The sequence below is a fragment of the Gekko japonicus genome, unplaced genomic scaffold (genome assembly GCF_001447785.1).
Source record: "Gekko japonicus isolate JY-2015 unplaced genomic scaffold, Gekko_japonicus_V1.1 scaffold20, whole genome shotgun sequence".
In the NCBI taxonomy this organism is placed as follows: domain Eukaryota; kingdom Metazoa; phylum Chordata; class Lepidosauria; order Squamata; family Gekkonidae; genus Gekko; species Gekko japonicus.
In genome coordinates, this window is record NW_015169172.1 from 1,316,216 (window position 1) to 1,342,588 (window position 26,373).

Below are 26,373 nucleotides of genomic sequence, written 5' to 3' on the forward strand. Positions count from 1 at the left end.
CTGTTTCCCAGCACAAAGCCGAGTTTGGGCACCAGGAGAGCTTCAAAATCAGGGAGCTCCAGGACAAATGGCTCCCCCAGCTCTCGTAAGGGGCTCTTTAAAAAGTTATGGCTGCCGTTGCCGGCTACAATGGCTGCCGCCACAGGGGCGAGTGGTTCGTCCGCCTTCCTGAGCCCCGGGGTGGTGGACTTCCACTCCTAAGCGCTCCGGCTCTCACGTGTGATGTCCGAGCAGTGTTGTCCGAGCACGTGATGTCCGAGCAGTGATGTCCGAGCACGTGTTGCTGCTCGGACATTGCACACAAGACGTCATTCTGGCTCTCCCCCCTCTCGTGAGGGGCTCTTTAAAAAGTTATGGCTGCCGCCACCAGCAGAACCTATGGCGGCGGCCACGGGGGTGGGGGCCGAGTGGTTCCCCCGCCTCCCTGAGCCCCGGGGTGGTGGACTTCCACTCCTAAACGCAGATTCCGGCTCTCGGGTGTGATGAGCCCCGGGGTGGTGGACTTCCACTCCTAAGCGCAAATTCCGCCTCGGAGAGGTCATTCTGGGTCCCCCACCTCTCTCGTGAAGGCTCTTTAAAAGGTTGCGGCGGTGGCCGGGGGGGGCGCGAGTGGTTCCCCACCTCCCTGAGCCCCGGGGTGGTGGACTACCACTCCTAAGCGTAAATTCCACCTCTCGCGTGTAATGTCCGAGCTGCGTTGCACTACCTTTTCTACCTTATAAGCAGGCGAGACAGTCCCTGGTATGTTACGTAGCACGTCCCCGTCCAATCAGAGGCTGCGGGGCGCAATTCAAACTCTCAGACCGCCGTTGTTGGAGGTGTTAGGTGGTTACGGGGTGGGGGCGGTAACCTCGGTTCAGCCGGTCTCTTTCCACCCCGAGTCGCGCTATGGAGCGTCGTCTGGTGACCCCAGGCCCCTTTAGGGCCACGAAGCTGGTAAAGAGAGTAGGTCGGGACGGTGCTTGGTGCCGCTGTGTGGGGGGATGTAGTCGAACACATAGTATGAAACAGGATGCGTTGGGAAGTGGAGAAGACGCGCGTGGCTGGAGAAGCTCTCCAAGTAGAAGGGGGGGATGGGTCAGTGGGTGACTATGGGTGCGTATAATACAGGACTAGAGGAGGACTTATGCTTCTCTGACAAGGGTATAATTTATGCAGAGTACATTCTTTCATTGGTAAATGCAAAGAAAAGTTGTTTCCATAGTTACGTATGTTACATATTTCCGGGAAAGATTGTATAACCAAAGATGCAGGTTATCTGCTCCATATATATGACCTGGGAAACTGTGATTGTCAAACAGCAGCAGTCAGGTGCCTTGTATACAATATACAGCGAGCACATGTTTAATCTTTGTACACAGGATTTTTCACTGCATGAGTGTAACACATGTAATATGTAATTTAAACCCAGTATTTGTCTTGGTGCTGGTCACTGGTTTTATTGTGAAAGTGAATATGTGTTACCTTTTCCTTACAAACTAGTGTGATATTTTTAGGGCTAGTGTGTTACTTCCAGAGAATGGAAAACAATTTCTGAGTATATTCTTGGTGAATATGGAGGTGTTGTTGTTGTTTTAAATTGGATGGGGGGGGGGGGGGGACAAAAAAACCCTGTGGAAACAATGGGAACTTACTGAAATTGTACACTAATGTGACTGTGATTTCACATCACCAATAAACAATAGGCAGATGAGTGAAGGGATAATTGCAGTTAAGGGGACTTTACTACCAATAAGTGTTGAATTGTAGTGACATACTAAAATACTAGCTTGTATTGAAGCCATGTGAATTGAAAGACTAGTGACATGATCACACAGCCACCTCTTTACAGAATATATTTTTGTAGACCTGTAAAGTGGTGTTCAGTTACCCCTTAGCACTCCTTAACTGACCTGTTGTATTTACACAATTCATTCATCTTTATTGTTGAAGCAGAGGTGGCAGCACAACAGGTTCTTGTTTATGGGGGACTTTGCACATATGTAGTGTACAATTTGTAGTCTTGTGAACCCAATTTCAAGCTAAAAATTCTGTCTTAATTTTTTGATGCTGTTATTTATGATTTTTTTTTTAATCCTAAATTTCACCTTTTGTTTTGCAGTGGAATGAAGTTACAAAATATTTTCGGCCAGTAATGCCACGAAGAAAACATAGGCAACACTTAAAAAAATATGGCAATTGTTTTACTGCAGCTGAAGCAACTGATTGGCTTCATGAATTACTTAAAAATAATAACAATTTTGGTCTAGAAGTTACTAGGGAGCAAACTGTTCAGCTTTTAAGGAAGTTTCTGAAAAATCATGTGATTGAGGATATAAAAGGAAGATGGGGCTCAGAAAACTTAGAAGACAACAATAATTTGTACAGGTAGTATACATTCATATTGACAGAACATTAAAAATAAATTGACTGAACAAAATATCAGTTGATTTCCCTGTTGTTAGGGATAACCATGAAAACTCTCTGCCTCCTTTGTCCATAATTTCCACTCCCCTAGAGAATGTGGTTTTAAACATTTAGCTGTAACACAAGACCAGAATTCCAGTTACATGATGAAGTATTCCTTCTATCAGACTTGTACTGAGTGTGATGAAATTTCCACCTTGCAGTATCTGCTTGTAACAGATTTATATATCCTCTTCATGGAAAATATCAACTTTGTGTTATCTACTTACCACATTGCTATCCTATTTTCTTCTCTTTTTTAATTGTCTGATATGCTAGCACTTATACCACCTAGCTTTCATATTTGCAGATGCTGAAGGAGTGAAAAAGATTTCAAACACTTGAAAACCCTGAAGTGTGAATCTGTTTACAAATCCTTCTTGGTCAGGATAAGTTGAGATGCTCATGAAAACTAGATTACATTGTAGTTTATTATTTATTGTGTGTTCTAAATTACAGATTTCCTTCAACTTCTCCAGTTAGAAGTCTGCCAAGTCGGTGTCCGTTGCGTGAAAACAAAAATATGTTTCCTAAAGAGTCAAGCAGTGCACTTAAGGTGCCAAATTTCTCCAAGATCACTCCTAAAAAACATGAACAACTGGTAAGACAGGTAATATTTTATTCTAGATTTTGGAGGGGGGGCTTAAATGGTGTGATACGTCTCCAGTAGACAGCTTAATACTTTAGTGTCTTCGTGTTCTTTGGTGAAGCATGTCAGCCTGAGCCAAAGATTCATGCCACTCCCATGCTGTTCTTAACATACATACATCAGCAACTTGTGGCCTCCTTGTTAAATCTGGCTCACTGAAAGACATTACCCAGCCTGCTAGTCACCAACCAACATCTCCATTTGCCCACTCTTGCCAGAAATGTATTGAAGGCAGCAGGGAGAGGTAAAAGTAGCTTGTGAGCAAGAGAGAAGTTGGTGAGAGAGAAGTTCAGCTTTGACCAACAGAGAGAAGAGATGGGGTTGATAGCAAGGTAGAAGCTTGCTTCCTAACTGTGAACCATGATTCAGTCAGAAAACGATAAAGGTTAGAACTACAAATAGGAGACTATTGAAGAAACATGCAAGAGCTCTGGTACAGAATTTTTCTTTGACAAGCCTTTATTGGCATACGTATATACATATAATAGGAGATCAGATTAAAACAGAATTTTTCATGTATTTGTTGTCATCTCCCTAAACAAAACATTATAATTTTTTTTTGAAAATAATAGTTCATGAATAAGCATAGTTAATTTGTATATTAAAGAGTTCTATTAAAATATACATTTATTATACCCTCTTAGAAATTGAAACACTATCTTATTAGATATATCCTATACAAATGATTAGGACTGAAATTAATTTTGTGGTTATTACTTTTAATAAAGTGGTGGGACTTTTTTAACTAATGATTTTTAAAATGTAGACTTTTAGATCATTGGTTTAGATTATGTACCGAGGGAAGAATGTATTCTGTTTAAGAAGATGAGAATAAACAAGTTTAAAAAAAAAAAAAAAAAGCTGCAGCAACAACTCTTGTGTTTTGCAAACATGAGTTTGTTCCAGATACAAAAAGTTTGACTTTTTAAAAATAGGATCTGGCAATAATACAATGCAGTTCAATCTGTAGCTAAATTTTGTATTCCTTTATTCTTAACTAAAAGTGTCACACACTGTTACATATCTGCTCATTGAGGTTATGTTCCAAGGATTACTGAGTCATCAGCAAACTTATGGCTGCGATCACACACACTAAATAATGCAAGTTCAATGCACTTTCCAACTGGATTTTGCCAGTTCACACAGTAAAATCCAGTTGGAAAGTGATTTGAAAGTGCATTATTTAGTGTGTGTGTGTGATAGCAACCTATGTCTTGAAACTGAGTAGTATTGCTCATTTGAAGAGGTGCTGGGAGTCCCAAGTAAACCCCAAAGGCCCGCTCCTATGTCCATACCTGTCCTTTCAGATAGGAATATCACAGAAAAAGTTTCATGGCCTATGTTGGGGGGAAAATTATTCAAGAATCCACGGGACTTGGAATCCAGCAAGTACTTTCTATTGTGTTCAATACTGGGAAAAGTTGTACACCTGAAATCCCAAAGGAAATAGTCATTACACTGAGACACTTTAGACTGAAAGTCACTGTGCCCTGTCTGGCTTGTCAAAGAACTTTTTATCTTTGGGTAGGATTGATACAGCAGAGTTATTTCTGGATTACAAACAGTTTCTGGGCCCTTGGCTAACTATCCTATTATAACTGTATTAAAAAGGGATGTGAGATCCAGTGCTTTCCACAGATTTCTTACTACGCTGTGGGGAGAATTCTTAACTAAAAGTGTCACACACTGTTACATATCTGCTCATTGAGGTTATGTTCCAAGGCTGGTAGTACTTCCGGTTGGCTTCTGCATACCTCAGGTGGGGGCACAAATGGATTATTGGGCCCTGAATGTCCTTCTCCCAACTCTTAAGGATGTATTTCTGTATTATTGCTGCTGCTGTGCAGGAAATTGTAGAAAATTTAAATAGTGATGCAATGCAAGGGGATACTGACAAAATGGCACCCAGCAGGAGAATATGCCAAGCAGACATAGAAGAAATTTGGAGAAGCACCATTTTGATACAGTGAGTGATATGATTTTCCTTTTTCTTATCATTTCCCAACATAATTACAAGCAAAATCATTAATGTATGAGGCCCAGATAGTTGTAGTGTCCCAATAATGGGCCTAGGATCGCCAAAAAATTCTGGTAGCACAACCCTAATGTATACTGTAGGTGCTTGTACTGAGGACTGGAACTTCTGAATTTAGCAAGTAATATTTGTGTTTCTAAAGGAGACTACGCCTACTAAGCCATAAACAAATAGTAGAGTATTTTGGAGTGGGTTGTACTTTATCAGAACAAGAACTTTTGTTGTCTCTAATACTTTACAGAACTGCCGCTGTACTTTTCACATGCTAGATCACTGGCTTCCTTGATTATATTCCCATTTTCTCTAGCATTTCTCTTGATGATATCTTTAAAAGGTGTGCTACAGTTACTAAGATGATTGAAGTAAAGAGGTTTAGAAGAATATAACTGTTTAGATTTATACTGTAAAAAAAATTGGTCTTGTACTAGGCAGTGTGCTGGAAGTTAGAGTGGAGTCACTTGGCCACTTTTACACTGTGTGATGGTAGTAATGATTATGCTTTTGAGTGGTGACAGGGTTGCCAGGTCACCCTCTGTGGCAGGAGACCTCCCACTGGCAGCCCAGCCTTCCAGCTGCTGCTCTGTTGGGCAGCAGGAGAATCTTTGACATCACTTCTGAGGAAAACCTTGAAATGATGTCATGTTGCTGTAGGAATCACTAGAAACCACGTGGTTTTACCATAGTTGCCAGCAGTTCCTAGAGCCATATGACATCACTTCCAGTTTTCCTGAGAAGAGATATAGCACACTGTGCTGGTGTACCCAACACCCATCTACAGTCAGGTGCCAGCTATCAGACAGCAACCCTACTGGTGAAGCAAAATATGTGGGGTGGCCTTCTGAAAGAAGTGAATTTGACTTATAGCATCACAATCCACATTGTGAAAACATAATGCTTACCATTTTGTGATTTGTTCAATCATAGATTGGATTATTTCACAGCACTACTTGGTTGTTCTCAAAGTATTTTGCTCAGTTTTGAAACTGTCTACTGCTTCTTTCTTTCTGTAGTTTGCAAACTATTTTAGGTGTAGCGTGCTTGGAAGAAGTCTTGGGCCCAGCACAAATATTTCCTCAGCATATCATATACAACATGACAAATACGAGTAAACATGGCGTTGTTGTCCTACAAGACAAATCAGGTAGGACTTCTGAAGTTGTTCTTAAAATCTTTTTATAGTATCTAAAGTAAATCTGACCAATATTTTCTGGGAACCAAGTGCCAGTGTTTTTGATAGATCTTCTAGGTTAATACACTTGAAGTCTGCACGCTAATGATGGAGATGCAGGAATAAGGTTGAAATCTAGTACTTGTGGCCCTTCTTTCATTTTAAAGTAAGTCATTGTGGTACAGTGACAGATTTAAGTTCTCAGGTGTGTAACTCATTGAGCTATCACTTGGATGTACACCAGAGTGGAGGATGAGGGGCCTGCTCAGCTTACCTGGAAACGGGTGTCCTCCATCAGGTGGGCTTTGGAATTGGCTGGATTCAAACATTGGCCTGCTTCATGGGCCTCAGAATGGGAGGGGAGGGAGGTTCACACCACCCCAGACTTCCCTAATCCCCATGGGATCTGCTCTGGAGTTTCTTCCCTTCTCTCTGGGCAGCCTTGCACTCCAAGAGAAGTCCCCAGTTGATCCTCCTTGGCCCAGGTTTAAATAGCCCAGCTAGCCCCTTCCAAAGTCCACCCACCTTGTGCCCTTCTGTGATTGATGCTTGCCTTCCAAAATTATCTCATGTGGTTTGGGCCAGGATTGAGAGCCCTCTGGTGCCACCTGAAGGCTTAAGGCTATATTGCTCCCATTGGCCCTCTTGAGCCACTGTTCAGCCGCTAGGACAGGGCCTCTGGTGTATTTGCCATTGTCTCTGACAGTGCTGGGAACACCATGGTTACAGCCATTGGCAGAGACTCGGCTTTCCTGGATCTCACTGGCTGCCATCGTCTCTGCACCACAGCACTAGGTTTTGTGGCCTAGGAGAACTGCATCAGGAGGAAGGACGGGGGCAAGGCATATGGTATCAAAGTACCACATCCTTGGACTCCTTGGATTAAGAGGATGGTATGTAAGTGCAAATATATCTTTTTTTCCCCTTTCCTGCAGAAGACCTTCCACATTGGGTACTGTCCGCTATGAAGTGTTTAGCAAACTGTAAGTTAGACAAAGAACAACTGTTTGAAATGCCAGAAACTGCTATTTGTTCTGTAGAGCAGAAATGATATACTATAGTGATGACTTCTGTTAGGGTCTTCTGTTCTGGAGCTTGGATTTCAGGCTTGAAGATAAGCTAAATAAAAACAGAAAGATCAATACATACCAATAAAATCATGGACATGCAGTTACATACAAAACGTTACAATGCCAGGATGCTTTGTATGCTGGTGATGTACGTGATATCAAGCACTTTCTACTGAATCATCCAAATATGAATCCAACTGTATTTTTTAAAGTGTCCAACCAGATTTCCCAAGGTATCTTATAAAATAAGGCATGGAAGACATCTGTTGTCTGTCTCCAGGATCTAATGAGTTTAGGTGCGCTGCTCTGAACGTGGATTAGCCATAACTGCTAAAAATGGATCTTCCATGATTTTGCCTAATCCTTTATAAAGTCATCAGTGCTGCATTATGTAGTGATGAATTCTATAAGCTCACTGTGCATTGTAGTCTGCATTGCGCAGGTCCCCTGGAGAGCAGCACAAAACTTTGCTAAATAATTTTTACTATCCAACTAGAAACACGTGTCATTATAGGGACTTACTAGCTGCTATAACTTTTAGTGAAATATCCATTAACTTCCATCTTTCTACTTAATATGTATCACACAGTGATAACTTTTAGAACTTTCTTTGCAATGCATTTCTCAAAGAAATGTCAGTCCCTATTGCTGACACATACTCATCTTTTCACAACTAACTACCCAATTTTGTTGCCATGCCCTAGTTTAAAGATCCTTTGCTTCTGTTTGGTGTGCATTACTATTTGCTGTCTCATTATCTTCCCCAAGGAGCTATCACAAGAGCTCCTGTCAATGATCCCATTCCTCATCAATCCTCCCATCTCTGTACAGGGAGTACATGAAGTCCATATTACAAAGCTGTGACGTCCTCCTTATTGGGGAGGACTGGTTTCTCTTTAAAAGTTATCTTTAATTTGTTTAATAGGGTAGAATCTGCTGCCACCAGGAAATTTTAAGGATTTCCAAACCTTTATGCTTTTACTCTTACTGGTTAGGTAGACTGAGTTCAAGGCTTACGAGGAACTATGTGGTCCTGGGAAGTTTTTCTTTCAGAGCTGGTATACTTGAATGAAAGAGGATTTATTAAAATAAAGCATGAATAAGAACATAAGAGATGCCAATGTTGAACCAGGCCAAAGGCCCATCCAGTCCAACACTCTGTATCACACAGTAGCCAGAAATACCAGTGCCATCAGGAGGTCCACCAGTGGGGCCAGGACATTAGAAGCCCTCCCACTGTTGACCCCCTCCCAAGCACCAAGATGACAGAGCATCACTTGCCCCAGAGTCCCTATCTATACCTTGTGGCTAATAGCCACTGATGGACCTCTGCTCCGTATGCTTATCTAATTCCCTTTTGAAGCCGTCCATGCTTGTAGCCGCCACCACTTCCTGTGGCAGTGAATTCCAAGTGTTAAGCGCTCTTTGGGTGAAGAAGTACTTCTTTTTATCCATTCTAACCCGACCGCTCAGCAATTCCATGGAGTGCCCACGAGTTCTTGTATTGTGAGAAAGGGAGAAAAGTACCCCTTTTGTGAATAAGAGGGTAGTACAATGTAACTGTGGAGCTGCGGTGGCTCAAGTGGTTAAGACGCTGAACTGCAGGCTGTGAAAGGTCAGTAGTTCAGCAGTTCAAGACCCGGGTGCTGCAAGACGGGGTGAGCTCCTGTCTCTAGTTCCAGCTCCTGCCAACCTAGCAGTTCGAAAGCAAGAAATTGCAAGTAGATAAATAGGTACCACTTCGGTGGGAAGGTAACAGCGTTCCGTGCGCCTTGGTGTTTAGTCATGCCGGCCACATGACCACGGAAACGTCTTCGGACAGCGCTGGCTCTTCGGCTTTGAAACGGAGATGAGCACCGCAACCCTAGAGTCGGATTCGACTGGCTTTCGAGCAAGGGAACCTTTACCTTTACCTTTTTACAATGTAACTAGTAATGTGTAAATACTGAACAATTTCTTTGGTATCCCACACAATCTTCTCTCTCACTGACAGGGATCTTTTCATGTAACTTTGTAACACTTGTTTATCTCAATGCCATATACGTTTACTGTTCCACTCCAGTCTGTTATGACACACAGACTTTCCTATAACTTTTCTTCACTTAAACTTTAGTTTACTTTACTTTTCCTATACATTCAGCTTTTAGATCTCGTTCCCTTTTTCATTGAACAACCGCAGCTGTCCTTCTAACTGCTTCCACCCAGAACTGCTTGTCTAACTAACTAACTGAACATCAACTGTCAACATCTAACTAAAACTCCTGACTGACTCACATACTCATCCAATCAGATTCACTTCCAAAACCCTTCCCCCTCTCTGTCAGCTACCAATCATACCACACTTGCCTCTCTCAAACACTCTAGTCTATCTACCACAGCCATGCAACCAAACTTTTAAAGAGACACACACAAAAAACCAAGGAATCATTACAAAAGCATTATAGGATTTTGTGGTAGAAACAATGGTGAAGACTTTGGCTGAGTTTCTGTGATCCCATGAAATTTCACAAACATTTTGCTGAGGTAGTGAGGTAGCCAACAACAGTATGCTTGCAAGGAGAGTTGTATCCAGAAGTTAGATTGGATTTACAAGCCATTTCAGCTTGCAAGGCTACTCTATGTGACAGCAGAGTTGGGAAAGGACTGTGGCTCGGTGGTAAAGCATCTGCTTTGGACACACAAGGCCCCTGGCTCATTCCCCAGCATCTCCAGTTATAAAGATCAGGCAATGGAAGATGGGGGAAATCTCCACTTCATACCCTGAAGGGGTGCTGCTAGTCAGAGTAGACAGTACTGGCCTTGATAGACCCATGGGCTGATTCAGAATGAGGCGACTTCCTGTATTCGTGTATAGCCATGCTATTTAAGATACTGGGTTAGAGCCGACCAGTTTTTCCTCTGATTGAAAAAAGGAGGAGGGGTCCCCTTCAGAAAAGCTATGCTGGGGATTGTAGGACCTGCATGGACAAAAACCATGTGGCTGTAAGGAGAAGGAGAATTTGATGAGTACAAAAGTGGGTGGGTCCAACCTACTTAATACCAAAAGCCAACATGATGGATTTGAAGTCATTTACAGAAGACACTATGGGAAAAGTTTACTTTTATTGAGTTGACTGCTAGTGTTTTCTGTGGGAAATATTCTGAGGCTTCTTTAAATTCTTGATGCCTGTAACCCACAGAGGCCTTTGGAAGGAAATTAAGCGGTAAGGAATGTGTGGCTTTGTAAGAATATAAAAGCAACTAATATTATTTTTGGAGATAAATGAAATAGTAACATTTTATATCTCTTAAAATATTCTTCTCTGTATTGCTAAATATATTTAATTACTGTAGCTACCTCTTGCTTTTGATTTCTCAAATATATTTTCATTGGTGCGTGTGATAGATGACGTCTTTTACTGTGGCAACACTGTATGCTCTTTACTTTTCACATTGTAATTCTTTAAATAACACCAAAATCCATTTTTCTGAGACTTTCTTTTTTCTGCATTTAGGGCCTAGAAATAATGACATGAGCCAGCCAACTTATGTGGGCTTTGAAAGAGATGTATTTAAAACAGTTGCTGACTATTTCCTTAGCCTTCCTGAACCTTTGCTAACTTTTGAGTATTATGAACTGTTTGTGAACATCTTGGGTATGTATTTGTTTATTTGTGGCATTGAAAACATATGTACAATTGAGAGGATGGATTAAAATACTGTGAATCTGAGGGACATTGATCTCTGCAGGCTGATTTTCAGGGTAAACTGTACCTGTAATTTAGGATAAGTAATCCATATAATCTATTATAAATCCAAGTGACTTCTAGTTTAGGGACATCCTAGTCTAGGTGCTGATTGTTGAACACAGAATAATTTGTTTGTCCTTAACCTTGCATATTTGGGCTAATGGTTGCATGTTGGTTTTTGAATGACCTCTGATAGAGCAAGTGTTCTTTCAATATTACTAACACTGAGCTTTAAACTCTGCCTTGTTAACTGTTCTGATTCAGTTGCTTGTTTGTTGTCCTGTCACATCACTTGCATCTTAATTTGTATTTCATTTTCTGATAGTTTTGTGTGGCTACATCACAATTCCAAATAGATCCTGTGGAAACCCTAGTAGCCGGAATGACTTAGAGCTTCCAAAAACTCCACGTTTAAACACTTTCAGATCAACTGAATGTCTCCTGCTAAGTTTACTCCATCGTGATACTGACAAAAAACATGAATTTGATACTTCTGGAACTGTTTGTAAAAAGACGTACAGAGTTGAAAGAGGTTGTGCAGAGTTTCAGCAATATAAAATGGCCCATAAACATGGCAGTGTTCATGAACCAATAGGTTGCAGTTACCAGCATCTTTCAAAACTGAAAAATGAACAAGCCCTGCCTCACAAACCTAAGACAAGATGTTGCTCTTTGGAGGGAATTGCAGATACCACAGCAACCATGCATACCAAAGATGGATTAAAAATGCTTTCTCAAGCTGGAGTTCATGTCACGCCAGTCGAAAATCAGCTGCTTCATTCACAGTATAAACCAGATTCTTCAGTGGATCTCTATTCTAGTAACACTAATCAAAAACAATCGGGTGGTGTCAAGAGACTTTCTGCATCAGATGTTACTGAACAAGAACTACATAGTGGTAACTACAGTCAAAAGAAACTTGGCAGGTCTCAGAGTTTAAGTGAACATAACAAATCCAATCGGTGTGGCATCAGTGCTCCAGTTGCAAAGTTCACATCCAGTAAACCACATCCAGTGAACCACAAAAACCAAAGTACTGCTAAATTGGTTGCTAAAACAGGAAGTGAGCCTGAATGTTCTGATATTGTCATCAGTAAGAGACTCTGCAAAAGTTCCACAGAACTTTCAGAAAACATATTTTCTCCTGCCACTTTTATGTTGACTGGCACATCAAGTAAGATTGCTTTCCAGGGCATGGTTTTTAAAAAACTAAAACTTTTCTGCTTTCTTTTGCCACTGCTAGAGTTTTGAATTGCTAGATTTATCAAACAGGAGCCTCTGGCCTGTGAGGTTAAGGAACATGTTAACCTAATACTTTACAATGCAAGCATCAATATCTTCTGTTGTGCATGCTAATACAAAGTATTTCTTCTCCTGTCTAGCCTGTGGTATTTATCTGGTTTATCATATTTGCACTTAATAAGAATAATAAAGGGTGTTTTTTTTCCATTTCAACGGGGGGGGGGGGGGGGGGGGTTGACCCTGACTTTAAATCATTTTTCCAGTCTCCCAGGATCTATATGCATACCTTGGTGATGTGTGTAACTAGAATATACAGAATACTTCAATGTAAAAAATAACTTGTTGGTGTTCACATGCATTGTTGAAGCAAACTGCAGTGAGTTCACATCTAAACAAAGATGTCTTGACAAGAGCAAAAACTTTACTGCAAGTTGATTATTGTGTCTCCCCAATTCTTAATCCCTAGGTCTGTTGCAACCTCATTTAGAAGGAGTAGCCATTGAAGCCCTGCAAGTGTGCTGTTTGCTCCTTCCACCACCCAATCGCAGAAAGCTTCAACTCTTAATGCGCATGATCTCCCGAATGAGTGAAAATGTTGATATGCCACTCCTTCATGATGCAGTGGGCACAAGGTCTTTGGTAAGATTCCTTTCTTTCCACAAATAATTTTTAAATTCTTCAGCTCTATATGTCATTTATAAATAGAATTGGTATGATTATAGCTCTTTCCTGTCCCTATGCCCTGACAGGTTAACCCAATCCTGTCAGATCTCAGAAGCTAAGCAGGGTTGGCCCTGGCTAGTATTTGGATGGATGACCTCCAAGAAATCCTGGGAGGCAGCCAATGGTAGACCACCACTGAAATGTCTCTTGCCTAAAAAACAAGTCTAGTTCGGCACATAGAGGTGCATAACACTAAAAGAGCTAGAGCTTCTGGCTGCCAGACAATCTTAGGATCTCCTAGCTATACTACACACACTGCAATATGATAATTATAATATTGTTAATTATTTATTATTATATCTTTATTTATTAAAAATAATTAATATTCTATACTGCTGTAAAGGGAATTGTGGTAAGGAAAGCAGTTTTTAAATGTTATCAGATTGTTATTAGATGTTCATGCTATTGGATTGCATTGTTTTATACCCTGAGTCTCAGTGAGAAAGGTGGGCTTTAAATAAAGAAGACTGCAAAAAAATTTTTGCATTTTGTTTTATTAAAGAAAGGATTTTATACTTTAACACCATCAAAATCATTAATATTATGAAAAACAAAACTCCACTTGCATGCTTACTGCAATACAATAGAAATACCTTCATTACATGTTTTGTTTAAATGTTTTCAGATGATACAGACATTTTCTCGATGTGTATTGTGTTGTGAAAAAGAAGTAGACCTTGATGAGCTGCTTGCCACTAGATTAGTTTCTTTTCTAATGGATCATCATCAAGATATTTTTGAAGTCCCAACTTACTTACAAGTTGCAGTGCAAGATCACATAGAGTCCTTAAAAACTACTCAGGTGAGATAATGCAGGAAAAGGGTTAAAGCTTCTCTTTTTAAATAAGCTCCTATGATATTTAGTTAGTGACGTAATTGGTTCTCTAGGCTGTTGACAGGTTTTTTTTCTTTCTCTCTCTCCTGTGATTGGGGCTGCAGTCACACTCCCTAAATAATCCACTTTCAATCCGCTTTAAGTGCACTTTCCAACTGGATTTTACTGTGTGAACTGGCAAAATCCAGTTGGAAAGCACATTGAAAGTATATTCAAAGTGGATTATTTAGTGTGTGTGACCGCAGCCAATATCTACTCATGGCTCATGCTTAAAATGTAGGATTTAACAGTCCTTGCTGCTTAATAAAAGTAACACAGGATGCTTCCATTGATGTAGTAGCTCCTTGGCAGTTGTACCATGTGCTTCTTGAATAAATGTCCATGGCGTGCTTAGGTTTTGACCAGTTGAGTTTACACCTTGCCAGAGTTAGTCTTGTACTTGTCACAGAAGCAACATAACTGCCTGAAAACAGAGAATGTACTGGCTCAGTCCAGACTTTGTTCCTTGTGTCTGTATATGTTTTTGTATCATTTTCTTTTTGCTCTTTTCTTCTCCTGTTTAAGTACTCCTATAACTGGTAAAGTCTTCAAGTCCGAAGTAGTAACAAAAAAACTGTGCAGGAGTTTGCGCTAATAAATTTGAAATATTAATAAAAAAATTCATACAAAAGAGTGTACAATATTTGCATAACATATCAAATGCAGGTGAAGATGGTGATCTCTGGAATGTTCTACCGTTTTGACACAAGTCTTCTTCTGAACAATGATGTATACATGTGGTGTGTGTCTGTTTCATTTCAACTGATTCATCATCAACAATTTCATGGATCTCTCAGGATTGTCTAATACATTGTAGAAACAGTTTCTAGAAAAGCCTTTCCGTGGGTGAATGAATCAACTTCATGAACTTGTGTCGAAACAGCAGAACATTCCGGAGATCACCGTCTTCACTTGCATTTGATATGTTATGCAAATATTGTACACTCTTTTGTATGAAATCTTTTTGATTAATATTTCAAATTTATTAGCACAAGCTCCTGCACAGTTTTTTTGTTACTACTTCGGTCTGTTCAGGGACTGTGGCCATCAGCTTTAGACAAAGTTTTCAAGTCCGACAGTCCAACTTTTCCAAACAATTTGTCATCATTTTTTGCTGTGAAAGTCTTTTTGTGAAGCACCTGATTCTGCCTTGCTAAAGCTTCTTCTTGCTTACAAATAGCTTCTTTGTCTTTAAGAGTCGGGTGTAACAGTTTGTCCTCTGAAGAGGTTGAGTTTAAATTGAATAGTTCAACACAGGTGTCCTTAATTGTTGATTTAATTGTATCTACAATCATTGATTTAAGGTCATCCCACGAGAACTGATTTGCATTGTCTTCATCTAAATTATCTTGAAGATCCATTTTATAATCCATCTTTAAGTCCTTTTCTACTTAGAAATACACTTCGTAGTCACTGTATTCACTGCTTGTCATCTCTATATGCAATGCGGTAAGAGTGTTGTCTTGCTATATACTTAGGAGCCAAACCACATTCCTTGAAAATTACACTCTTAAGGGCATTAGCTACCAAAAATCTCCTTAGTTTCAGATAATTGTTACCATCAGGCACATGTGTAGACCCCACCAATCTCTGCGAGTCAGCTTTGTATCCAGGAAATACTTTAAAATAAGTGAAGTAAATGAAAGTCCAAGTTTAAGTATCACTAATTTTTCCTTGTAGCAAAGCTGGGTAGCTTATTCAGTCTTTGTTCCATTAGGTATACTAAAGTAATCAGGTGGCAGTAATTATAAATCCACTCTTTTTTGGTTTATAAATTTTCCAGAATCTTGCTTCCACAACTTTTAGACGCCATTTACGTTAGAGAGGGGGGGGGGGATATCGCTCCTCCCTCTCTAGTTTTCCGGATTTTCGCAGGGGGATTTATTCAAAAAATCTTAGTTCTTTATAGCTTTGGTTGCTCTTTGTATTTACTCACAGTCTTTGTTGTTGTTGGAAGGTGCACAGTTCTTTAGTGAAGTTACAGACCCACCTCACCCCGTGGCTGGTAGCGACAGCTTGAACTCCTAGGAGGAGGTCGTCGTCCGCTCAGAGCTTCGGGAGAAGCCTGGTTTCCCTCACTGCTGCCGCATGTTGAGGGTACTGGCTAAAATTCCCATGCTCCCGACCCTCTACCCGAAACAAAAAAGTCGGTGCGGGGAGAGTCTTATTCTTGGACTTTTACCTTGCCAGATAAATTGGGTGACAGTTTTGTCTAATTTTTTTAAGTATCTTTCATTTTGAAAAATCGGTATTGTTTGGAATAGGAAGATCAATCTTGGTAGTATATTCATGTTGATAGTAACTATTCTTCCCATAAAGGATATTTGAAGTTTGTTCCATTTTTCCAGATCTTTCTTAATATCATTCAGCAGTTGCATGTAGTTATCTTCCATCAGTGAGCTACATCTATTTAAGTTTATTCCCAGGTATTTGACTTTCTTTTGGATTTCTAAGCCTGCTAATTATTGTAACTGGCTTGCTTGTAATTTGGTCATATTTTTCACAAGCATTGTAGGTTTTTTACAGTTAATTTTCAATCCTGCTATTTCTCCATACTCCTGTAGGGAAGCAATCAGTTGTTTTACCGAATTCGAGGGTTCTTCTAAAATAAATACTAAATCATCTGCAAAGGCTAGCAATTTATACTCTTCCCCTCTTGAGTCCTCTAATTTGTTGGTCTGTTCTGATCGTATCATTTAAAAAACTTCAAGAACAAAAATAAACAATAAGGGTGATAAGGGGCATCCTTGTTTAGTTCCTTTTTGTATCTCAATTTTTCATGTTAAATCTGTTAATAGAAATCTTGGCTTCTTGTTTGGTATAAATTGCTTTAACCATTTTATGAAATTCCGTTCAAGCTTGAGAAGTTAAAAGTAGTTCTAACATGAAATTCCAGCTAACATTGTCAAAAACTTTCTCTGTGTCTAGGAATATTAAGGCCAGTTGTTTTTCAGAGAGTTCTTTTCATTCTTGCAGCTAAAATAGAGGCATCAATTTTATAGTCCACATTTAACAAAGAAATTGGTCTATAATTTTTAATTTCTTTTGGATCAGTATTTTGCTTATATATAAGTGTTATTAAGGCTTCATTCTATGTGTCTGGAACCTCTTCAATTTTTATGTATTCTATTTCTTGATGAATTCTAATTCAGTATTTCTATGTTGTATTCTGCCTTTGACAATTTTTTGTAGAATAGTGACTCTCAGATCTGCAACAGTATGCAAGAAGATTAAAATGTTCCCCCACAAGAGGCTGGAACTTCTGACCTCTCATCATTCATTACGTGTAACAACCAAATCCATTTCCGACCCTTAGTCTTTAAAGTGCTGTGGGACTTCTGTTTTACCTTACTGTAATAAACTAACGCAATAAATTAGTTAAAATAGGCTATCCTCCTGGGATTATCTGAAGCTGAAACGGCTTGTTTTTTCCTTAATTCTGCCCTGGGGTTTTTTTGTGTGAAATCATAGTTTATTTATTTATTTATTTACTATATTTCTACCCCGCCCTCCCCACGAAGAAAACGAAGTCCCTGTAAAAAAGACCATTATTATGCCAGTATTAGAGACAGAGGACTGAGGCTGTGAGAATAGGGGCTTATTTAAGTCCACAAACTTCCTACTGAGCTTACATTTGAACAGGAGGCGTCACACTGACATCTTAAATTTTACTGGTTTTCCTTTTGTGGTCAAAATACTAAAAGCTTCTCTGCTGCCTCATTGGTTAACAGAAGGAATGTTTTGGAGAAGATCTGAGTGCCGTATTTCCTACTTACTCCTACTGCAAGAGGATAACTACTCAGGAATTTGATGAACAAAAAGTTTATACCTCTCAGGCTGCAATTGGAGAGCTCTTGGAAAGCATTATTAAGGATAAAAAATTACCTCTTAAAGATAAGAAGAAAAAGCTTAAGCAGGTAACAGAAGAATATTCTACTAAAATCTTCTTAGGCATTACACCAAAGCATATGAAAAATGTCACAAGGTGGGGAACACAAGGGCTTCTTTATATGCTTCCTGAGGTGCTGCTTCTGGGACATGGGGGAACCCTAAGAATAGTTTCGGGAAGGGAAATCATCCAACCCACTCCCCCTTATGCCTGCAGGAATTCCAAGCAGGATCTAGGCCCAGGATTTGTTCCTTTGATCAGATCTGTTTTTGAAAACACTCTAAGGCTGTGAGCACATGTGCCTTTAGATCCAACATAGGTGCAAATGCCTGATGGATCTAAAGGGGGAGTAATCAGACAGCAACATCTGAGAAGCGTCCCACAGTCGTCGGCAACTAGGGATGTGCATTCGGTTTGTCTGAACAAAATGCAACCCCAAAAATGGCCCATTCGGGTCCCTTTTGGGCTGCTGCAGGTTGATTCAGATTCTCTGATCTGAATTGGATTGCCGCCGAATTGCTGCCAAAATTTGACATGTTAGGAATTGGGCTTTTTCCAGCATTGCCCCACAGCTGTGGAACAGGTTGTAAGAATGCGTGCCAAAACATCTCTCATGTCCTTTAGGAGGGCATGCCAGACGGTTCTCTTTCAGAAGGACTTCTCTTGACTGTGGAATCTTTTTCTTATTTAATGGGGCAAACCTTTGAGCAAACTTTTAATAATCTATAAACAAGACTTTTTTCACTCTTGTGATTCTAAGCCACCTTGGACTACTGGAAAGGCATGGTATACACTTTCTAAAACATGGGAGCACAGCCATTTTAAACACCTGGTCACCTTTTTGATACAGTGGTATACTGGGGCTAAGACTTATCTAGGGTGCCAGTGTCTTTGATCTCTGTCCCCACAAGCCCCTTATGCCTCACAGCTGCAATATGCAGAGACATCCCCAATGTGACGCTTCCATTACCAGTGCAGGTGGCACTGTGTTGCAACCCTTAAACAGGATGGCATGAGATGGTCTTGTTGCAGAACTGGATCCTTTGAAAGTGGAGTAGAGAACTGAACTGTTAGCCTGACATCTTGGTGCAGTATATACAGTACGGGTTCTGGGTTAGGTTAGGTGGTACTATTAATCAAGAGTTAAAAATCTGATTTCTTTGCCCTCTTCTGAAGCCCAGTGCTTGTTTCCTAGGACATAAATACCACCAAGTTCAGTGAAATTTACATGGAAGTATATATAGCCTTGCAGCCTTAAGTGATGAACTTTCTATGCCTTTTTTCTTTTCTTTTCTTTTTTTCCTTTTTTTGCAGTTGGACCTCATTAATGTTAATACTGTACAATGAGTACCTTTTGTCATGAAAAATTAAAATGTATCATTTTAAACTATTCAAAGTCATCTGACACACAATTTATTATAATCAGCTTTGTGGTAAAGTGAAACAACTTTTGAATAGCTTAGTACAGAGGATTCCTGTTCTTTTTGCAGAAAACCTTGTTCAGAGAAACTTGCCAAAATCTGCTATACACAATTGCACTTGTCCCAGAATTTCCTAAGCAAGTCTTATGACTGGAGCCTGGCTGTAAACAAGCAGCTCTTAAATCATTAAATAGTTGTTGCTCCCATTCCCTGTACTCTCTTACAGAAATGCAGACTGTGTGGTGCTTTGAAATATTTCTTGAAATTATGTCAAACATTTCAGTAGACTGATAACATCAGTTCCTCAGCTGGCTGGCTGCCTCTTCCAGAATTACTGGGTTTTGTTCTAGATGATCAAAATCTAAACTAAAATACAGAAGTAGATTAAGACTTCAGAAGACTGATGGTTGTGTGTTGGTTGTGATTGTTCTAGCCCTTGCCACATAATGCCAGGGTATCCTATTGTGTAACGGGTTGCACAGCAGGGTTTGCTGTTACCATTTCACGTCCTCATGATACAGAATAATGAGGAACCTGGCAGTGATTGGATTAGGACTGGGGAAACTGAGGTTCATATCTGTTCTTGCCATTAACCTTAGTGGCTGACCTTGGCCATTAATTCTCTCAAACCTACCGCACAGGGTTCTTTGTGAATGTAAAATGAAGGAGGGGGAGAACGTATGCCATCCTGAGCTTCTTGGAGGAAAGGTGTGACAGAAGTACTAAATAAGTATAATTAAATAGATCTACATCATATTAGGTGAGGAATTCAGGAGCAGGATTTTGTCAAGACATTAATTAATTTATTAAATTTCTAGGCTGCCCTCCCCTGCAAGCAGTAAAGTAGGCAGAAACCTTTTGGTTTTGACACCATGTTGATAATTGGTCATCTAAAAGAACACCTGCCTCTATACGTACACACAGTTGTATTAACTTGCACTTATACAATACACAGTGATTGGCACTTTGGGGGGAAAAAACCAAATAGAGATGGGCACAAAATCCCTCCTCACCCAGTAGCCATGGACTATATAGCAAAGGAACTATTTCTTTTTCTCTCTCCAGTGCTGGCAAAACAATTTTCCTAGCCCTTGAGAGCAGTGTTCCCTCTAAGCTGAGTTAGTGTGAGCTAGCTCACAGTTTTTTAGCCTCCAGCTCACACATTTTTGTCTTAGCTCAGGCTCCAGAGCTAACTAATTGATGCAGTAGCTAAATCGCTTGCTCAGAACTTTAATGCCCGTAGCTCACAAAGTGGAATTTTTGCTCACAGGACTCCACAGCTTGGAGGGAACATTGCTTGAGAGGTGTCATGTTGAAGGTGTTTGGAAAAGCATTCATCTGCTGCTGACAAAAAGGTCTAAAACAATACAACACCTTTCACCCCATCTTCAGTAGTTTCTGCTCCATTTTTTTTAGTATGGTCCTCTTCACTGCTAGGAAATAATTAAAAGCCAGACTTTGTCTCTTGGAAACCCTACTCCTGTTCTGCATTGTCAGTGGAAGTGAAGCTTGGAAGCCAAACCAACCTGAAATGGTACACCCAAATTACCAGGGACCAAAGGAAAGCTGAAAAGGAATCCAGTGAAAATTAGTAAGGAGCCTAATTTTGTTCCATTGGGCTGAAAAGATCAGAGTCTTTCATAGACTAAGAAAAGTAGCCCCTTTCTGTTTGACTGTTTTGATGTGATTATGGGCATGCTCAGAAGCAGGAATTGGGCTTTTAAATGTGTAAGATTGATGGGAAGGCCTGAGGCTTGACTACTATGTGGACACTGATGTGTTTCTCTGATGAGCTGCCTTGATTATTTATTTTATTCACTTCATTTATACCCAACCTTTCTCTGTTTCCATCATTTTCCTCTCTTCCATTTTATCCTGACAACATCCCTGGAAAGTAGGCTGGGCTGCGAGTGTGACTGGCCCAAGGTCATCCAACAAGCTTCTGTGGCAAAGTAGGGATTTGAATGTGGCTCTCCCAGATCCTACTGCAACATTTTAACTACTATACTATACTGCCACTGACTGTTATGCCTGCCCTGAGACATTTTGTGGGTTGAAAATAGTGGGGGCTCTGGTGCAAGAATTGCTGGCTCAATTTGTGGGGCAATATTGGATACAGAGTTGTATGTTTGGGTGCCTGTTCTCATTGCACCTTGTCAGTGGACAAGGCCTAGAGTGTGGTTGACGGAGTACCATGAGCAAGCCTCTCTTTAGTCCTCTGAGAGCCATCTGCATGACTGGAATGCTAGTCAGTGGCTAAAGGAAGTAGTTCTAAACCCACATAATGTCATCTCCTTATGGGCTACTACCTAGCTATCCTGTAAGAATGTTTTATTTCACCTCAATTGGATATGTGGTCTCTTTCCTCCTCCCCATCCTCTTCTTGTATGCAGTCTTTACAGATGCTGTTGTATATGGCTTGTGTGATCTTCAGGGCTAGAGATTTAACTTTAATGCAACGGCTGTCCTGAGGTTATGGGGAATTTATGGGGCTACACAGATGCAATGTATGTAATATAATAAGGTCTGTGCACTGGCTGATCTTCAAATGAGTGGAGCAAATAATCAGCCTCACAAGAATATTTGACTTGACAGTGACTATTATGGTCAACTACCTCTTTCTAGTACTGCTTATATAGTTCATATAGTTCTTGGACGTACTGGGTGTTTTGTCATTTTATCAAATATTTTCAAGCATTTTTAAAGCATCAGTAGGCTTGATACTAGTTACAGAATTTAGTAATATGTAGTAATTTGTTTCAATTTTTTAAGTTATATTTTGAACTTAGTTAATTTCAAACAGTTTTAACTTTATTTAAAAAAGGGTAATTTACTTTAACAATGTAAAATTTCTGTAAATGTGAACAATTCAATTAACCAAACAGAGAGGTATCATGGAACACCGGTTTCACACAACATTTCCTAAACAATTTGAAAAGTACAGGCAAATTAACAGCAGTCATTAATTGGAAAGTTTATCTTGCAGTTAGGCATCAGGTCAACGTGTGGAGATGCCTGCAACCAGTAAGAGGTGCTGTGCTATTAATGTCTGTCACTAGCTACTGTAAAGCTAGGAAGCAAGCAAGCTCTTGCTAACAAATGACACTATACTGAAATTCAAAAGGAAAGCTACCATATATAATGGCTTCCTGGAATATTTCATTATAGTGCACTAATAAGTTATGAGTTTTCTGATCAGCTGACAGCATTTCATTGTTAAATTGGCCAGTGTGCTAATCCTACTCTAGGAAATTCCAGTTTAAATAATTGGTGTATCTTTTTTTTTCCAGTTTCAGAAAGCATACCCACAAATCTATCAGAAGAGATTTCCATCAACAGAAAGTGAAGCCATATTGTTTGAAGACAAGCCCACAATTAAGCAGCCAATGCTAATTCTGCAAAAGCCAAAGTTCTGTAGTCTACGACATTGATTTACATCTTTTGAAAACTCATTTGCCTGATGCTTGTAAACAGAATTTGTGGGCAAATATGCTGAAATGTGCTAAAATAGCCTAAAGTGAAAATGACATCAGTGTTTACAAATGAACCCAGTAGCTGTAAATAAATACAAAAAGAATGAGTATTTAAGTGAAATGAAGGTGACATCATGTACAGCCACACTAGTAGCCAAAAAGAAAGAAGTGGTGTAGTACTACTGGTGCTATTGAGAAAATGAAGCAAACTGTCATAACTCTTTGGTGTACTGCTTCTGGAAAGGGTGCATTTTTTCAGTACACCAATAAGTTGTCCTTTGTCTTCAGTTTTGATATATATTATATGGTTGGATCTTAAGTAAAAATGTTGGGCTCGAACCTTTGGTTTGAGTAACATGACTGTACATATCCTATAATTTGCACTTATTGTAAATCAAATTATATGTATTTCTCAGTGGAATGCAGTGTAACATGGTTTTAAGCGGAGAAGACTAGGAAGCATAGAGCATGGTCACAGAGATGCTATATACAAAGATTCTGTTTACAGTGCTGGCCCCTTTTTGTACAAGTCTCGCTTTTGGAAGAGATGGCTACCTTGCTTCAACAGCCATAAGGGAGCAGTTCATATCTCCTTACACTGGCTCCACTGTGGGGTAAATTGAATTGTATGGCTGTTGAGGCCTTATTTCATTCTTTGTACTGTGCTCAAGTCCCTACAGTGTCTCTGCTTTCTTTCTGTTGTTGTTCAATTCATGCCTATATGTTCTGTTGTAAGAGTAGACTATCTAGATTTTTTCCTTTTTATCTTTATTGTATTTACAACATTGGTATGTTATTTAAGCTCCCCTTTTAAATCTATCTATCAAAATAAATTGTTTAATAAACCCTGATTTAATGTGATTCACACAAGATAGTAACTTAGTAACTTGCTGTGAAATGTGTTGGGGAAAGTGTATGTTCAACAGTGTCAAAACTGAAGTTTAGTAAAAGGATCTAATTCCTCAGCACAAAATGTTGCATCTGGATTGGGGTTTTTTCCCCCACAATTTTACCTTCCCTCACTATTTCTTATATTCCCTTCTATGAAAGTCCCCATAGCCTCTTCCATTTTTCTGCCTCCTTTCCTTCCCACCCATCAGCCAAACCTACCTTATCTCCCTGCCCCATCTTCAACTTTCCCTGCTACCCTGCTGTACCAGCCTCTCCCCAGGAAAACTCTGACCATTCTTAAATGTTATTTAGTATCTTAAACATTCCAATCCAGAATTTTTGTGCCTCTGGATCTTGCCACCCAATATGTAAAATGTCGCCTATACATAATTTTTAGCATACGCTCCCTGATCCCCACGTTAACTAATCCTTTTGAGTTATCTTTATGAAACTTCATCCACAATTCTTCTGAGATTTATTGATAAATCTTTTTTCCTTCTATAAGTTGTCTTCACTTTCCGAATCTGCTATCATCTGTAAATTGTAGCTACCGATTGTTTCTGTTTTTCTGTCTGAGTGAGAATACATTCAGACTTATTAAAAGGGACTGAAATTCATCTGTTGAATATATTCATCTGTTGAATATGAACTGTTTGGCTTGCAAGAAATGTCTAATCTGGAGATACTGAACAAATGAGATAGAAGCCTCACCCTCTTCATACTTAAGTTCTGGAAAGGACTTTATTAAGAACTATACAATTAAGTCAGTCATCCTTGTAGATTCAAACTCCATAATTACTAACTATGCTTCTAAAAGTGCAGTATGATGCATGAAAGGGGGAAACTGCAGCCACAATTTTTCTCTAAACCAGTCCTGTGCCATAGTTAATACAGTTTAAATAGGATTAGTTCCAGGGCCAGCTTGATGTCTTTTTCCCCCCTTCCAAATTATAAGCCATTTAAAGGGCAATTTATTCCATACTGAAGCTGGCAATTAGGGATGGGTGTGAACCAGGAAAATATGGTTTGTTTTGCGGTTCATGGTGTACCCAGTTTGTGAACCATGAACCGTCACAGACTTTTAGACACCAAATGAACTGGTTCCGTTTGTGAGGTTTGTGATGTGGTAGAACAGCCCACTGTGTAAGCTAGAGAGACCAAACATGCAGGGAATCTCTGACTCTCCTTTACCTGCCTTCCAAGTTTGGTGAGGATTGGATTCCCCCCCCCTCCCCCAAGGAGGTATCCCAAGGAAAGCACTTTCTGGGGAAATGACAGGTTCAGGAGTGTATAGAACAGACCCTGTGCAAGCTAGAGATATCAAACTTGCAGGGGATCTCCCCTGATGCTACTCTACATGCCTTCCAAATTATGTACAGATTGGACTTTGGTGGTCTGTTATGACCCCCCCCCCCCCCCCCCCCCCCCCCCCCCCAGGGAAGTGCTTTGGGGGAAAATGTCAAGCACAGGTTAGAAAGTGTATAGAATTGGGACCCTCTGGAAGCTACACGCACCAAATGCACAGGGAACCTCACCCTGTCTTTGAAGTTTAGTAAACATTTTGATTGAGCAGAGACTGTCTGGAAATGTATCCATTCACAAACCACTTGAAAGTTCATAGAAAGTTTGTGCCAGCTGACTTGCCACAAGGTTCAGTTCGTCAACCACAAACCCAGCAAAATTCATCACAAAGTTTAGTTTGTGAGCCGGTTCATGCCCATCCCTATCGGCAGTACTGTTGTGTTTGCGTAGCAAAAAGCCCATTTCCCCCCCCCCCCCCGGGTTGTTTTAAAAGATTTCAGATCTTACTGCAAACCTTGGGCTTTTCTGTTTTGTAGAAAGATCTGTCCTGTTTAGCCATAGCCCCACTCTCTGGATTTAAGCAGCCACAGATGAGGCAGTGTTGAAAGTTAGATACATTGATTTCACATGCAATGTAATTTCACTGGTTTGGGTCCTAAGCCCTGCCTGTGGGTTCACTAAAGCAATCTTTATTTATTTATTTATTATATTACATTTATTACTCGCCTAATCCCCACGACCATGGGGCTCTAGGCGATGTACAACATTCTAAAACCATAAAAAACATATCCAGCATGATACAGTAATTAAAAGCAAGTGGTGAAAATTTTTGCAGTTCCCTCCTGTCTGATCTGTGAGTGCTTCGCACGCACGGGGGGGGGGGGGGGGTGCGCGAGAAAAGGGTCCAGGTAGGGTGCCAGCCATGATGTCAACCATTGCTGTCCTCAACCAAACGCCTGGTGAAACATCTCTGCCTTACAGGCCCTGCGGAATTACTTAAGATCCCACAGGGCCTTGATGTTATTTGGCAGAGAGTTCCACCAGATTGGTGCAGCTGGCTTTACTACTGTCCCCCTCCCACTGCAGACATTCCTTAAGGCTTCTGGACTTTTAGAATGGCATGGAATGCAGCATGGGTTTATACAAGGCGGAAATTAGCAGAAATCAGCCCTCTCCCCTCCTGTGTAAGCTGTTCTTCAAGTGCGGCAAGAGTTTGCATAGGGATGAAACCTTGTGCCAATTCTCCCTTTGTACGCTGTTCACAAGGATTCCTCAGTGCTCAAAAGCAGCTTTTCCCTGGCACAGGGAACAGAAGAAGAAAGTCAAAAATCCCTTCTGTCAACTGCCCCCACACTTGTTCTATACTAAATGCAGTTTCTGAGATTAAGCCCATAGTTTAGATAATACAGAAGACTACTACAAAATGATAAATGGCTGATACTTTTTCACAGTGAGAAAACATA

General features: G+C 40.2%; 1 protein-coding gene across 1 annotated transcript; it reads left to right on the top strand.

Moving 5' to 3' along the window:
* The first annotated feature begins 888 nt into the window (after positions 1 to 888).
* Positions 889 to 22,675, top strand: DEPDC1 (DEP domain containing 1). Its single transcript, XM_015415780.1, has 12 exons — positions 889 to 936; positions 2,102 to 2,367; positions 2,905 to 3,046; positions 4,942 to 5,060; positions 6,140 to 6,270; positions 7,233 to 7,280; positions 10,862 to 11,002; positions 11,421 to 12,269; positions 12,804 to 12,976; positions 13,686 to 13,862; positions 17,666 to 17,851; positions 22,535 to 22,675. Exons 1-12 carry the CDS (start codon positions 889 to 891, stop codon positions 22,673 to 22,675), a joined length of 2,421 nt encoding a protein of 806 aa, XP_015271266.1.
* The last annotated feature ends 3,698 nt before the right edge of the window (positions 22,676 to 26,373 follow it).

What these genes read in the sequence shown, in the direction of transcription:
- DEPDC1 (XM_015415780.1), top strand. Translation starts at nt 889, where the DNA reads ATGGAGCGTCGTCTGGTGACCCCAGGCCCCTTTAGGGCCACGAAGCTG. An exon ending in CCTTTAGGGCCACGAAGCTG is followed by an intron (nt 937 to 2,101) that starts GTAAAGAGAGTA and finishes TTTGTTTTGCAG; the next exon opens with TGGAATGAAGTTACAAAATA. An exon ending in CAGTGGGCACAAGGTCTTTG is followed by an intron (nt 12,977 to 13,685) that starts GTAAGATTCCTT and finishes AAATGTTTTCAG; the next exon opens with ATGATACAGACATTTTCTCG.